The sequence below is a fragment of the Pelophylax lessonae genome, assembly GCF_965119305.1.
Source record: "Pelophylax lessonae genome assembly, chromosome: 2".
Lineage (NCBI taxonomy): Eukaryota > Metazoa > Chordata > Amphibia > Anura > Ranidae > Pelophylax > Pelophylax lessonae.
In genome coordinates, this window is record NC_138769.1 from 611,003,734 (window position 1) to 611,020,312 (window position 16,579).

The window sequence follows — 16,579 nt, forward strand, 5'->3', positions numbered from 1 at the left end:
GTTTCACCTGGCTCTCATAAGGAATAAGAATTCCAAACCAAAAACACAGTGGCAAAAACCTCCCAGTCATACTCCCAATAAACCTCAGTACCAACACATTCCTCTTTATGACTGGGAAGATGATGAGGATCTGGGAGGACATGACCAATATGGACCTCCTCCTAACCAGAGAGGTATCCCAAGGGGCGGTTACTTTTATTCATCTGGCCACTCAAGGGGTAACTCTCATGGAAGAGGGAGAGGTCGCTCATCCCATAATAGACCACCTAGAGGTGGGTCTAGCCATTCAAGAGGTAACTTTACTCCTAGACCCGCTTATGAGTCATCAGAAATAAATCCCCTTAAAAGAGTGGATTGGAGAGACAGAGACCCCTATTGTGAGAATGAAGTTCATTCTCCCTATAGATCTACTTCTGTACAGTCACCACAGAGATACATACAAGGGGAATCCAATTGTTTTTTAGGGCTAAGCTGCAAAAGAAGCATGGACACAGGAGAGGTAGAAAACGAGGACAGAGATTATATAGAAAACAAAAAAAGATGCAAGTAAAAACATCTATAGTCCTCTTCAATCTTAGTTCAGTAACCCTTAGTCCAGAGGAAGAGTCTGTGCTAAATAAAGGTTTAAAGTATGCACCTTAAGCTAAACTTAATACATTTCAGACTTTAGTAGACATACAAAAAATGTACTTGTCAAATAAGCCTTAAACATTTTATTCAGAACCCCATTACATGTAATAATGTTGGTACTATGTATCAACACACTACACTCAGGAATGCTTCACTGATGAACCCACCTAACAGTGGTAATCATCACATTAACGTGTTCAAGGATTTAGTGATGAAGGATTTAGAAAAGATTCCCATCAAACAAATTAGGAATAATACTGAAGAGAAAATAGGTCTTAAAAACTTTTAGATAGACATGACCTCATAGTGAGACCAGCTGATAAAGGTGGAGGTATTGTTCTATTTGATAAACCTGATTATATCAATAGAATGCAGAACAAGTTAAACAATTCCTGCACTTATGCACATCTTCCGTTTGATCCTACAAACAACTACAAAAAATTCTCACTAATCTGATCAAATATGGATATGACCAAGGGATTCTGAATAAAAGGGAAAAGGAATATTTGGTACCTAAAGCTCCCAAGATTCCCATGATATACTTTCTCCCAAAGATACATAAAGACTCGCAAGATCCACTCTGCAGGCCCATAATAAGTGGGATAAATTCCGTTACTGCAAGGGTAGGAGAATATATAGATTTCTTCTTACAGTTTTTAGTCATACAAACACCAGCATACTTGAAAGATACTCAACAATTCCTCAACTTATTAAGTAATATTACATTATATGAACATACTTTTTTGGTTACAGCAGACGTAACGTCTCTGTATACGAACATAACACGTGAGGATGGACATAGAGCCGTGAAAAGATACTTAAATGGTAGTACCGTAACATCCCAAGACTCCAACAAGAATTTATTTTACAGCTCTTAGATTTTTCAATGCATCACAATTATTGCTGGTTTATTAGTTCATATTTTTTACAGACAAAGGGAGTTGCCATGGGGGCTAAATTTGCCCCAAGTTTAGCAAACTTATTTATGACACAATGGGAATCCAAATCTATCTTTGGTAAGGAATGGTGTTATGTAATGTTCAATAAGCGCTATATAGATGATATTTTATTGTTGTCGAGGGGTGATGAAGATTCGCTTTCAGACTTTTGTCTCAACTCAACAACAATTCTCTCTAAATTCTAGATTTAAATTTGTTCAACAAAAATGGGAGAATAGGTACCAAATCGTTCTTTAAAAGTACAGATCATAACAGCTATATTCCAACAGATAGCTGCCATCATCCTACATGGTTTAAAAATATCCCTAAGGGACAATTTTTACGTATGAGACAAAATTGTCAAGATCTAAAAGATTATCATCTACAAGCATCTATTCTAGAAAAAAGATTCTTAGAAAAGGGTTACAATGCTGCCTCTCTTAAACATACGATTGAAGAGGTATCTCTTTTTGATAGAGGTTCTTTATTAAAACCGAACAATACACGTGAAAAGAAATCATTTTTTTGCCCATTCATTACTAATTTCTCCATCCAGCACTACCAAATTAAAAAAATCATTCAGAAGAGATGGAGTATATTACAAGCTGACCCTGTCCTCAAAATCTCATTACCAACCATACCAGAAGTTTTCTTTAGACGAGCACCTAATATCCGAGATAAAGTAGCTTCGAGCATGATTAATCCTCCTGTGAAACCTACATTTTTTCCTGAACTCAAAGGTATTTTCACTTGCAACAAATGCATGATATGTACAGCCAATAAAAGTTCACCAAATTTTCTTCCACTGTCACCAATAAAGAGTATGCCATCAATGATTTCATATCATGCCAATCAACTCACATGGTTTATCTTCTTGAGTGTCCTTGCCATAATCAATATATTGGCAGGACAACCAGATGAGTGCATGATAGATTGCAAGAGCATGTCTATAATATTAGAAAGGGCTATAGACATCATAGCCTTTCTCTTCATTACAGAACACGTCACAATCGAGATCCGAGCTCTCTCCAGTTTACAGGGATAGCCAAATTGAAACCGCACTGGAGAGGATGTCATTGTACAAGAGAAGTCTCAAAGATGGTAATGAAATGGCTACATGAGATTAAATGTTACCATCCGATAGAACTTAATGTGGAGTGGGACTTGAATGGTTTTATTGACACCCGATAATTTTTTTGTGTCTGTTTTTTTTCACCTGGCTCAGAGATATATACACACATGATCTTTATTATTACTTTGCACTTATTGCTGCGATTCTGGATATCACCTATGTTACTCTAAAAATACTCTGGTGTAGCATATGAATATATCCATTATTGCGGGAAATTCTTATAATTTTTCCCTATATACTCTTAGTGGAAATAAACTTTCTCCTTATTACTTCTTTTCAGAGTGGAATTGTGAAGTCCTATGGTATTTTCAATAGAACCGAAAGTGACGTTCCTGGCCGTGGCTCCACTTTTCCTTTCCTCCTTTTATTCAGGATCAGATGTAAATAACACTAACAGAATGGTTGCGGAACCGTAAATGACGTTCCGGCCGCTGCCCTTTCTTTTACCTTCCTATTTGCATTGAAGTAAGGGTGGAAGTGATGGCAGCAAAATGGCTAATTATCCTTAAGAGCTAGTTACTAACATTCTGGCTGCTGACATCAGTAAGATGACAGTGGAACCGGAAGTGACGCTCCAGCCGCCGTCAGCACCCCCATTAGCATGTAAGTGCTTTATATATTGTCGCACTCTATGGATCTCTGTTTGTTTTATATTGGATATTGTTTTAGCTACCTTTGCCATTTTTAATAAATACTACACCATGAGGAGATCTCCTTTCTCTTTTGCTTGGTAATTTATCACACCTGTTATGGATTTAACATCTGAGGAGAGTCGGTTCTTTGGAAGGATAAGATCATTCCCCCTGACCTTTCTGGCTTTACCTAATACGCGTTAGCTGCCCTGATGAGACAGCATATTGGTCTGGTGAGTTTTCACTTCTTACCTTGGTGAAGGAGCACTTGATGGTGTCTGTTTAAACTGCATTGACATGGAATATCACCATTTTTATGGATTTTATGGATTTATTGGTTGATGGACTTTTTGTTTATTGATGGACTGGATTATCATATACAATTCTTCATATTAAGTCACAAATTTAGCGCTGCAACCTTTTTTTATTCATATTTCACTGGTGTTTGTATATTCACACTGTTTGCAAGCTGCTGTCTTTTGCTGATTATTAGGCGCTGACATTTTTTCTTTTGTTCAGCAAGGACAGGCTGAATTTTGATCCATGTGTAGCCCTTCCCATTTGACAGTAGTCCATTGTTGGATTAACATCTGTTGAACGTGAATGTTGGAAAACTTATGCCAAGCAGCAGCTGCAGCTACTGATCAGTGTATTCTAACAGCAGAGAGTCCTCCTGTAGGAATATCATGTCCTGGTGGGGGAGGATTGCTCTGCCCACCTCACTTGTGAGGATGGAAGTGGGCAAAAACAAATCTATGGCAAGCTTTCCGCAGGGCTAGGTTTGCTCCTGTTGGCTAAAAAGGGTCGTTAGGGGGAGCGAAGGTGAATATGTAGGGGAGGATGAGTGAGCTGGTTGCTTTGCCCCCCCAAGGAGAAAAATGCAAGTTCAGTTTAGGGATATGTTTTTACAGACTAAGTTTGAATTAATGAGTTCATGTTTGAAATTTATACCAGAGATTCAGAAGCAGATTTTACACACCTGAATATTGTGATTTTCGAAGGCAGGACAGTAGTTTGATGTCTTCCAGGATATGCCATGAATCAGTGTTGGATGCATATCCATTCAGCGTTACTTCTAAGCCACTAAGAGAAGAGAAAATAGGACAATGATTATTAATACGGTACCCATGTTCTGGATGAATAATGCTGGTACACAGAAGTCTGTGTACCCATTAAATTCCACACAATGCCCAACCTTTCCCTACAGATCTTTTATTTGAAGGGTCAGAACTACCAGGCTATAGACTACAGCCCATTAACCAGACATGCCATGTAAAAGCCACACTGAGGCATAAACATGAGGGAAATGGAACACTTTACGACCACCCTATAGCACATTTACTGCTACAGGGCAGCCATGCTGTGCAGGATCACGTATATACAGTATACATGATCTTGCACTTCCGGGTATCGGGTGCAAGTGCTACACAGCAGAAGCTGATCAGCGGATCCTTGGGACCCACTGATCATTCAGTACACAGGCAGACCAGCAGTCTGCCTATGTAAACAAGGCAGATTGCCGTTCTGTCAGTACAGAAGACATAGATCTTGTGTTCCTGTAAAGCAGAAACACAGATCCATGCCTTCAAGTGGTAAAAGCAACCTCCACACTACACTGAATCACCAGCTAGGCACACATTTAACCATTTGATCGCCCCTGAGGTTAACCCCTTCCCAGTGTCATTAGTACAGTGACAGTGCATATTTTTAGCGCTGGTCACTGTATTCATGTCCCTGGTCCCCAAAAGAGTGTCAAAAGTGTCAGGTGTCAAATTTTGTTTTCGCCGCAGTTTTATAGTGCAAAAAAAACACAGGTGATCAAATACCACCAAAAGAAAGTTCTATTTGTGGGAAAAATTTTATTTGGGTACAGTGTCACACGACTGTACAATTGCCACTTAAAGTAATGCAGTGCCGTAGCACCAAAAATTATCTAATCATGAAGGGGGAAAACCTTCCCGGAGTTGAAGTGGTTAAGAAGAAACCTTGTCTCGGACAAAAAGATTGTTTGGCTGGTTATGGTCCTAAAACTCCTCAGTGAGGAGCACCAAACTGTATGCTAACTGTATTTTTAGACACAAGTACAGTCTAAAATAACTATTTTGTAAAATGTTATTATTGTTAATTACTATTGTTATTATTATTAATTACTATAAAGGCCTTATGAATTGTACACTTAGGATGCATTTGTTTTATTGTTATCTACAGCCTCATATTGGACTTTGTTGTGTAGCCAGGTTCTGGACTACAGAAACATGAAGAAGGAGACATTGTCCACTTTACAGACAGTTTAACTTTCTTTTTCTACTTCTATGCTGCATGTTATTTTTCATTATTCCGTCCAGTCAGCAGGGAGAGACCTATAGCCAGGAAAGTCTATAGACTTCAATGCAGAACGCTAAGGATCATGAAAATTGAAGTCCAGAACATCAAATATAGTACAAGACTCATGGACCCTGACCCTAATGTTCCCAGAGGACACTGAGGAAGGTGGAGTGGTGGAAGAGCTTTTACCAGACTTCTCTAACAAACTTCTACCTCTTTGCAGTGCGGGAGTCCATGTGAGCACACCAGATTGTGTGCCCAGCTGGGACTGGAGTATGAGGCCTGAGACTGTGGGCACAGGCGGTACTGGTAGCGCTGCACAGGCCGTGGCAATCTTATTCATCTTGCCCTTGCTGCAGGAAGAGTGGAACGTCTTTCCACTCTCCACTCCTTCACTTTATACCTGGTGTGTACCTGGTATTGTCTTCAGTGATTTTCATTATATCGCAAGCTTTGTTCACTTAGCTTAGTATGTCTGAAGTCATTGAGGAGGTTGAGGCAAAACACAGAGGACTCATTCAGTCCAGTTGCTCCTGCAGGGGAAGCACTACCGTTTTATCCATCTCACATGTAGCACTACTCCCTTGGGACATGCTGGTTACGGGTTCCCCTGGGTTACTATTAGCAACAGCATGACAGTTCAACATTTTGAAAGCGGTTTTGGCTCAGTCAGGAAACAGTCTAGGAGCTTTGGGTTTTTGTGTTTTTATTGAGAACTTGGATGGGAGAAGGGAATGAGTGGGATACTCCAACTTGTATAACTATGCACAATTGGCTGGGACGACTGAATAATGCTGAGTGCGGCATGGCCGCTGCTTCACTTTGTCATTAGCAGTGAAGTAGTAGTAAATTAACTGTCAGAGGTAAACTGTACTGTACTGCAGAACAATCTTCAGGGTCCTTCCTGACACCCCCTTTGTTCCTATTCTTCAGGGTTCTCTACACGGCACCCCCTTTTATGTAACACTTCCTGTGTGAGCTAGCTCCTTGATCCCCTGACTTCATTGGAGTGGCCCCCTTCCTGGGCAGACCCTTTGGCAAATCTCCTGGTACACACGGACACTGTTTTTCTCAAGAGACTCTGCCAGCAGCTCTACTGTCAGTACTCTGGATCCTCTGCAGCTCAGCTCCACACCTGGTTCACTAGGCCAACTGCCTGAACCACCTTCCTCACACCTGCAGGAGGAGAGACAGCTCCTCCTGGGACCTGGCTTCCCCCCCAAAGATGCCCTGTCACATGTCCCTTCAGTATTTATGGTCAATCCCAGGATGCATTGCAGGAATGCCCTCCCACTGGGACTGCCATAAAACCTGATATGTGTAATGTTCCGGTACCTCTGGTACCCTTGTTTCCATATTTCTCCTCTCTTAATTGTGTCCCATCTTGTATAACAAAGGACGCATATACCTTTAAGACCGGATGACATCACTGCCGAGCGCCGATATGAGCGGCTATTTCAATCGCCGGTTTGCTCTCACTCATCGCTCGTTCAAACCCACATGTTCATTGCACCTACGCCTGAGAAGTCGGAGCTGCTGACATACCTTCCTTGCTGAACTGAAGCCGGAAACCTCGCTGGTGATCCGTATCTCGCTACGGGATCACCCCTTTCCAATGGACACTGTTATTCCTAAACCTATCTAAGTGATAAGTACCCCGCAGGTGATTCTTGCTAACCAATCTCCTACTGTCATCTACTGCAATTACCAAGACTATCTGTATCTATCTATTCACTATCATCTGCATAAGACTGTTAGCTCTTGGGACTACCTTGAACTATCCTTGCACTAGGTTACTCTGTCTAAGTATACTCCATCTGTGTCCTCTTACCATCTGCACTATACTTGACATCAGAACCTATCTGCTTTACCATCACCTGCAACTCTCCTAATACTACTTCTAGTGCTCACCATACAATAGCCTGTCTCTCATCTATATCCTCATATACTCTATCCCTCCATTAAATATCTATTGATATTTATATAGTATATAACAGGCTGTACACGGTGATGAAGTCCTGAGAGTTGGATATGTTGTTCAACAGATTCTCTACAAGGCTACTGAGTGTAATAATTCTGCAGCTGTAAATCCATCCACAAACAAAAACGCATGAACGTTACAATATGTCACTGGCTGGGTTTCCTCCACTGTCCAACAAGCTCCCTCATTGGATGCAGTGGGGGGACACTCCCTCAGACCCAGTGAATCACACCTGGAGACATGCAACAGGCAACCTAACAGATCAGGCTCCCCTGATAAGCAGAAGGAGCAATTAGATGCTTTTTCCTAGCACCTACCTAGGAGGGTGCTACACACAGAACCCGGCCTTGAATCAAAAAAATGTTCTAGAGCAGTGGGAGCAGAGCAGTTATATGGTACATGGCCACTTTAAACCAAGTTACAGATGCAGTGGACCACAAAAGCCTACAGTCGTCATTAGGCTGTTGATGGCTAGGATTGAATCACTGGCAAGGTTGGTGTGATGTTAGAAGTGTTAATGTTGCATGAAATCAGCCAGTGGCTGAAAGCACTGACTGGAGTGTTCTGGGGGGTCAGAACACAATAGCTCAGCAGGGGAGATGCTGTAGTAACATCGGATTGTAAGTAAATCTCTGTCACAATCTTTACATCTTCTCCAGGTCAGTCTGTCACAGTCTGCACATTTATTTAGACTTCAGAACAGTCAACACATGGCTGTATCTATTGAAAAACTATTTAAGAGTATAATTGCTGCTAATTGACTGCAAGTGGGTGCAGCAGCAAGATAAAAACACGGAAAATATCAGTGCAAAAATACTCTTAGTATTTAACCTAAAATTATATATAAATATATCACCCGAATCTGTTTCTGTTGTAAGAAGTGCACAGTGCTAAATTAATATTTAAATCTGCGTGGCTACTACAGTATACATATCATATACCACTACTAAATAAATAACAATTAAATATTCATAACCTCTACAATGTGCAAAACATTTATCAACAAAGCGTGATTCCATAAAATACATCGGCTTTTATTTAAGTCTGGTGAGTCAGTTTGGGGTGATTGGTGGAAGCAGCACATAGGGTGCTTTTTTGGCGCACACCTTCCGTTGAAGATTTGTCACCATACATATTTATCTGCACTTTTTTGCACATTTTCTTGCACCTTTTTTGCACTTCATTGGACTTTTCTTGGAACTTTATGTTCACTAATAACTTAGCCCCCCTTACAATAGAGACCCCCCCCATGGAGCCCCCCCTTACATCAGAGACCCCCCCCCCATGGAGCCCCCCTTACATCAGAGACCCCACACAGACCCTCCTTACATCAGAGACCCCCCACAGAGCCCCACTTACATCAGAGACATCCCATAGAGCCCCCTTACATCAGAGACCCACCACAGAGCCCCCCTTACATCAGAGACCCCACAGAGCCCCCTCTTACATCAGAGAACCCCCCACAGACCCCCTTTACAGCAGACACCCCCCACAGAGCCCCCCTTACATCAGAGACCCCCCCACAGAGCCCCCCCTTACATCAGAAACCCCCACAGAGCCCCGCTCACATCAGAGATCCCCCACAGAGTCCCCTTACATCAGAGACCCTCAGAGCCCCCACTTACATCAGAGACCCACACAGAGCCCCACTTACATCAGAGATCCCCTCACATCAGAGACCCTCAGAGCCCCCCCCCTTACATCAGAGACCCCCCACAGAGTCCCTCTTACATGAGAGACCCCCCCACAGAGCCCCCTTACATCAGAGACCCTCAGAGCTCCCCTTACATCAGAGACCCCCCACAGAGCCCCCTTTACATCAGAGACCCTCCCACAGAGCCCCCTTACATCAGAGACCCCCCACAGAGCCCTCTTTACATCAGAGAGTCCCCCCCCACAGAGCCCCCCCCTTACAAAGAGCTCCCCTTACATCAGAACCACCTTACATTTGTTAAATACTGAGGCAGGACAGAGGGTAAGCTTACTTACCCCAGAATGTAGGCTCAGGCTGTCTGCAGCTTTTCTTTTGTGTTTAAACTTCCCGCCCACACATCCCCAGGGAGTGTGGGCGGGGCAGACCCAGGAGGAGGAGGAGCTGACTTTCTCTCTCTCTCTCTCACGTCCCTGCAGAGAGGAGGAGGGGATCAGTCAGCGGCGTCTCTGAGGCTGAGCTGACCGCTGTGTGTTTCCATTCCGAGTGCAGTCCGGACTCGGAATGTAAACACAGGCACAGCCACACAGCGGGAGGTAAGCGGTGGCCACGGCCTGTGTTAACCCTTTCCAGGCAACCCTTTCCAGGCCACATTCGCCACTTACCTCCTGCTGTGCGGCCTGATCATCTGCAAGCTGTGATGCCCACACGGTGCCTCTGTTGTCCATGCCGCTTGCACACCCCAAAGGCCGGCCCTGGAGGTACAGACAAGATAGAGGACAGGCTATTTGGAATATTTTCATGTAACACTCAGACCAGGCCCGGACTGGGACAAAAAATAGGCCCAGGACTGAGCAGCCAGTTTTTCCAGGGACCCGGGGGAGGGAGACTGTACTATAAAGGGTCACTGTAAGGATTACAGTGTTCCTTGCAATCATTCCCCCCCTTTTAATCTCTGCTCACTGTGCAGATCTCAAGCTACTCCCGCCCCCTGCTCTCTTACATCAGAGTCTGTGCAGGGCCCCCCTTACATTAGAGTCTGCGCAGAGTCCACCCCCCTTACTTCAGAGTCCCCACAGAGACCCCCCCCCTTACATCAGAGTCTGAACAGAGCCCGCCCCCCCCTTACATCAGAGTCCACACAGAGCCCGCCGCCCTTACATCAGATTTCGCACAGAGCCCCCCCTTACATCAGAGTCTGCACAGAGCCCCCCTTACATCAGAGTCCTCACAGAGCGAGCTCCCCCTTACATCAGAGTCCGCACAGAGCCCCCTCTTACATCAGAGTCCACAGAGAGCCCGCCCCCTTACATCAGAGTCCGCACATCCCCCTTAACTTCCTCCCATCCGCGCTACAGCCTATGTACGGCTGAAGCGCGGACTCACATTTTCGGGAGGCCGTCTTTAAACGGCCTCCCAGAAACAGTCTCCCCGCGCGCTCCCGCGAGCGCGCATCGGGGAAAATCTGTGTCGGCCGTGTCCCTTGGGCACAGCCGATCACAGATCGTGGTGAATGGCCAATCACAGCGGCCATTCACCACGTGATCGGACCGTCCAATGAGAGATGATCTCATATGTAAACATATGAGATCATCTCTCATCGCCAGCGCTCCTTCCTCACATGGAGACTGCAGTGTGAGGAAGGAGGGAGAGCTGCCCAGCGCCGGGGACACAGAAGAATGTAATCAGGGCACCAATCACCAGTGCACTGATTACACAAGGTAAAAAAACATACACTCAGTGCCCACAGTGCCCCCCATCAGTGCCCACAATCAGTGCCCATAGTGCTGCCAGTCAGTGCCCATCAGTGCCTGCTCATCTAGGCACTGATGAGCACTGACTGGCAGCACTATGGGCACTGAGTGTGGGCACTGATGGTGCTGCCAATCAGTGCTCATCAGTGCCGCCCATCAGTGCTCATCAGTGCCACCCGTCAGTGTCCATCAGTGCCTTCTGCCAGTGCCCATCAGTGCCATCCGCCAGTGCCCATCAGTGCCGCCCGTCAGTGCCACCTCTCAGTGCCCAGCAGTGCCACCTCTCAGTGCCACCTCTCAGTGCCCAGCAGTGCCACCTCTCAGTGCCCATCAGTGCCGCCTATCAGTGCTTATCAGTGCCGCCTATCAGTGCCACCTATCAGTGCTCATCAGTGCCGCCTATCAGTGCTTATCAGTGCCGCCTATCAGTGCTCATCAGTGCGGCATATTAGTACCTCCTCATCAGTGCCCATAAGTGCCACCTCATTAGTGCCCATCAGTGCAGCCTATCAGTGCCCATCAGTGCCGCCTCATCAGCGCACATCAGTGAAGGAGAAAAATGTATTTATTTTCAAAATTTACTTGCAGAAAATAAGAAAACCCTTTTTTTTTCAAAATTTTCTGTCTTTTCTTTTTTTTATAAATAAAAAACCCAGAGATGATTAAATACCACCAAAAGAAAGCTCTATTTGTGTGAAAAAAATGATAAAAATTTCATATGGGTACAGTGTAGCATGACCGCGCAATTGTCATTCAAAGTGTGAGAGCGCTGAAAGCTGAAAATTGGCCTGGATGGGAAAGTGCACAGTAGGCAAGTGGTTAAAGTCTGCAGAATTTCCACTTACACTGTAAGGGGAAGCTCTGTGGCCTTTAATGTAAACGGGAACCCCGATTTAGGGGTAACTTATGTAAGGGGTGTACTGGGAACCCTGATTTAAGGGGGGATGCTCCAGTGTAAAGTTGAACTTTGATGTAAGAGGGTCTCCTCTTGCATCAGAGTCCACAGAGCACCCCTTAAAATTGTTTTAAATACTGAGAAGCAGGAGAGAGGTTGAGCTTACTCATCCCAGGATGGGGGCTCAGGCACAGGCTGTCTGCAGCTCTTCTCTTCTGGGCCTAAACTTCCCATCCACACTCCCCAGGGGCAGACCCAGGAGGAAAGGGGTGGGAGGAGGAGAAGATAAGCTCTCTCTCTCAGTGGCGGCTGGTACTCAAAATTTTTGGAGGGGGGCGCAAAAAGAAAAATGTAATAGGTATTGCTTCGCGGCAAAAACGCGGTAAAAAATTGCGTGACTTTGAGGTGATGGTACAGGCATGGCACAGATGATGGTATAACCATGGCACAGGTGATGGTATAGGCATGGCACAGGTGATGGAATAGGCATGGCACAGGTGATGGAATAGGCATGGCACAGGTGATGGTATGGGCATGGCACAGGTGATGGTATAGGCATGGCACAGGTGATGGAATAGGCATGGCACAAGTGATGGAATAGGCATTGCACAGGTGATGGTACAGGCATGGCACAGGTGATGGTACAGGCATGGCACAGGTGATGGTACAGGCATGGCACAGGTGATCGAATAGGCATGGCACAGATGGTATAGGCATGGCACAGGTGATGGTATAGGCAGGGCACAGATGGTACAGGCATGGCACAGGTGATGGAATAGGCATGGCACAGGTGATGGTACAGGCATGGCACAGGTGATGGTACAGGCATGGCACAGATGGTAAAGGCATGGCACAGGTGATGGAATAGGCATGGCACAGATGGTACAGGCATGGCACAGGTGATGGAATAGGCATGGCACAGGTGATGGTAAGGTCATGGCACAGGTGATGGAATAGGCATGGCACAGATGGTACAGGCATGGCACAGGTGATAGAATAGGCATGGCACAGGTGATGGTATATGCATTTCACAGGTGATGGAATAGGCATGGCACAGATGGTACAGGCATGGCACAGGTGATGGTATATGCATGGCACAGGTGATGGAATAGGCATGGTACAGACATGGCACAGGTGATAGAATAGGCATGGCACAGATGATGGTATATGCATGGCACAGGTGATGGAATAGGCATGGCACAGATGGTACAGGCATGGCACAGGTGATAGAATAGGCATGGCACAGATGATGGTATATGCATGGCACAGGTGATGGAATAGGCATTGCACAGATGGTACAGGCATGGCACAGGTGATAGAATAGGCATGGCACAGGTGACGAGTCAGCACTTCCCTGGCTGAGACACTTACCTGGCGACGGCTCGGCTTCTCCCCCTCCTCGCGACTCCGACGTCCATCCTCTTCTGCTCGGCTCCCGGCGGCGGCTTCTCCCCTCCTCGCGACTCCTCTTCTGCGGCGGCGGGAAGCTGACCAGGCGGTGACGGTGAGTGACTGATGCACGCACCAGCACCGCCCCCAACGAGGTCAGCATGGATGTCCTTAATCATGATTGGTCCAGGCTGGAGTCTGGACCAATCATGATCCAAGACATCACAAAAGGGGGGTGGTGTAGCGCCGTGCTCTGTGCTACAGTTACGCCCCAGAAGGCTGCCATTTGGCGCCTCTGCGGGTGGAAAACCCCACCCCCCATAGGCACCAATGGAGCGGGCTCCAAAAGGGGGGTGGGTGTAGCGCAGTGTTCTGCACTACAGTTACGCCCCAGAAGGCCGCCTCTCAGCGCCTCTGCGGGTGGAAAACCCCACCCCCCATAGGCACCAATGAGGCGGGCGCCCCTTGTGGGCAAAAATTTTATTTATTTTTTTCTTTTTTAATCTTTTTTTTTTTTCTTTTTCTTTTTTTTTGGGGGGGGGGGGGGACGGCGCCCCTGCACCCCCTATGGGCCGGCCGCCACTGCTCTCTCTGCTCTCGCGTCCGTGCGGAGGGGGGGTTGGGGGAACTGTCAGCGTTGGCTCTGAGGCTGAGCTGTGTTTTAGAGATTCACAGCTTAGCCCTGCAGCCATCGACCAGGTTCCGCCAGAGGAGACACTGGTATTACAACAGGAGGTAAGTAGCGGCCGCTGCCTGTGTTAACCATGCCCAGGCCACGGTCGCCGCTTATCTCCTGTTGTGTGGCCATAACAGTGTCTCAGGCCACTCAACAAGCCACAGCATGGGTGGCTTCGGCCTACCGGGCAAATGACCGGGCTGCCTTATGGCCAGTCCAGGCTTGACTCTATGGTTGCTGGGGTGCATCTATTGCTGGGGGGGGGGGTTTATTGTTGTGTTGGGGGATCTACTGTTGGCTGCAGGGGACCTTTTTTTTTGTTTAACTGCTTGCCAACCGCTGCACAACTATTTACTGCGGCAGTCAGCCCCTACTGGGCAAAGCGACGTAGTACTACCATTGCTCGCCCACGAGCCTTTAGGGGGTCAGTGCACGCCGACGGAGGCGCGCTCCCACCCCAGCTCGGTCACTAACATCCCCGCGCAAGTGACCGATGTCCGCCAGCCACTCGCGATCTCCCGCTGGAGAGGGAGAAAGGCAGGCGGCTAATGTAAACAAAGCCGCCTGTCATTCTCCCTGGTGTAATAATGTGCTATGTAGGATCGTATGTCTCTGTGTTTACATCACAAGCCATGCCCCCCCCCCCCCCCACAGTTAGAATCACGCCCCTAGGGATACATTTAACCCATTGATCACCATTAAAGTTAACCCCTTCCCTGCCAGTGTCATTTTTACACTAACAGTGCATATTTATAGCACTGATTACTGTAGTAATGTCATTGGTACCCCCAAAAGTGTAAAAAATGTCAGTTAAGGGTCCGATCTGTCCGCCGCAATGTCGCAGTCCCGCAAAAAAATAAAAATGACATAAATATTTCCCTTAGTTAGTAAACACAATAACTTTTGCGCAAACCAATCAAAATATGCTTATTGCAATTTTTTCACCAAAAATATATAGCAGAAAACAAATTGGCCTAAAATATTAAAACCTTTTGATTTTTACATTTTTTGGGGGGGAATTTCATAGAAAAAAATGTGAAAAGTATTATTATTTTTTCAAAATTGTCGCTCTTTTTTTGTTTATAGCGCAAAAAGTAAAAATCGCACAGGTGATCAAATACCACCAAAAGAAAGTTTGAGGGGAAAAAAGGACGTTAATTTCATTTGGGTACAGCGTCGCACGACCGCGCAGTTGTACGTTAAATTCACGCAGTGCCGAATTGCAAAATAGGCCCTGGCCTTTGAGCAGCCAAACCCTCCGGGGCTAAAGTGGTTAAAAAATGATAGTGAAAAATAGTATTTATAGGTATGGTTCCTGCGCTAACACAGAGAGAGGTCACTAATCACCCTAATGCTGCATATACTTAAACTGGTACTAAGTAAACAGCTTCAGTGAGAAACTTGTAGGGGGTTGTATTGCGCTTCAGGGTGTTTTTAAACCAAAATTTCTTGCTCATATATTCACTTTTCTTCTAGTCACAAATAGTATATAAATGCTATATTAGTGTAACATTCTTTTTTTTCTTTTAAATATCTTCATAATAAAACAATCAATAATATATATATATTTAAAGTGCTGGCGTGCTTCTATAAAATCTATATTACAGGTGAAGAGGGGTATTGTGTTTAAATGATTATAAAGTGCTTTTGTGCATCACCTCAAATTTAATCAATCCGTGCTGGTAAATAATAAATAGATATGGAGTGCCTTTCATCCAATTAAACATATAAAGTGCTTATTTTCTAAAGTGACCAGGTGCGCCAATAAATAAATATTCAATAAAGAGTGCTTCTGTTTGAGTAGCAAAACAATTCTTTCCTTTTAGTGCCAAATAATATATCAGTGTCCAAAAAATAAAACAAAAAACTGAAAATAAATAAATAAATTAAAGGTGATCCGTAGTGACTTATATCTTCCTCCACCTTTACTTTCCGTGTCTTGGGTTTCTTCAGCGAATACACTTCTGTCCTAAATGCTCACTTTAGTGAGGTAAGTAATACACCTGTATCACTTGACCCTCAGTGTCTGTGGTTCCTCTTATCCCAGCGCCGTTCGTGTCCTTTTTGGGTGGTCTCCGTCTCTCCTGATTAATGAGGGGTCCCTTCTCCTAGATGTCTGTATCTCTCTTATAGGGGCTTGCCAATGATCCTTCCACTTTGGACTCTTTAATTATTTTCTTTACTCCTTAGGGCTCATGTAAATAATGGGGGCCATCATGGTGCAGTAAATCAAAGCTTTTATTGCCAAACAAATAGCCAACTTACATTTAAAATCACGTTTAGCTGTATGCATCTCCGATACGCTCCGATACGTCACTTCCGGGTATTCCTACGCGTTGTGTCACGACCACATGTGACTTCCTCAGGGAATAATTCCCAGCTAAACGTGATGGCTATTTTTTGGCAATAAAAGCTTTGATTTACTGCACCATGATGGCCCCCATTATCTAGTCCTTAGTCCTAAGGAGTAAAGAAAAGAATTAAAGAGTCGAAAGTGGAAGGATCATTGGCAAGCCCCTATAAGAGAGATACAGACATCTAGACATACAGACACCCCCTGACGAAGTCACGTGTTG

The 16,579-nt window shown here is 45.2% G+C and overlaps 1 protein-coding gene across 1 annotated transcript in view; it reads right to left on the minus strand.

Moving 5' to 3' along the window:
- The window catches only part of LOC309548494 (hydroperoxide isomerase ALOXE3-like), a 294,375-nt gene that overhangs the window by 173,199 nt on the left and 104,597 nt on the right, over positions 1-16,579 (minus strand). Inside the window, exon 5 of the mRNA XM_082248441.1 lies at positions 4,312-4,415. Coding sequence (XP_082104567.1) covers positions 4,312-4,415 — 104 coding nt within the window. The remainder of the gene's footprint in view (positions 1-4,311; positions 4,416-16,579) is intronic.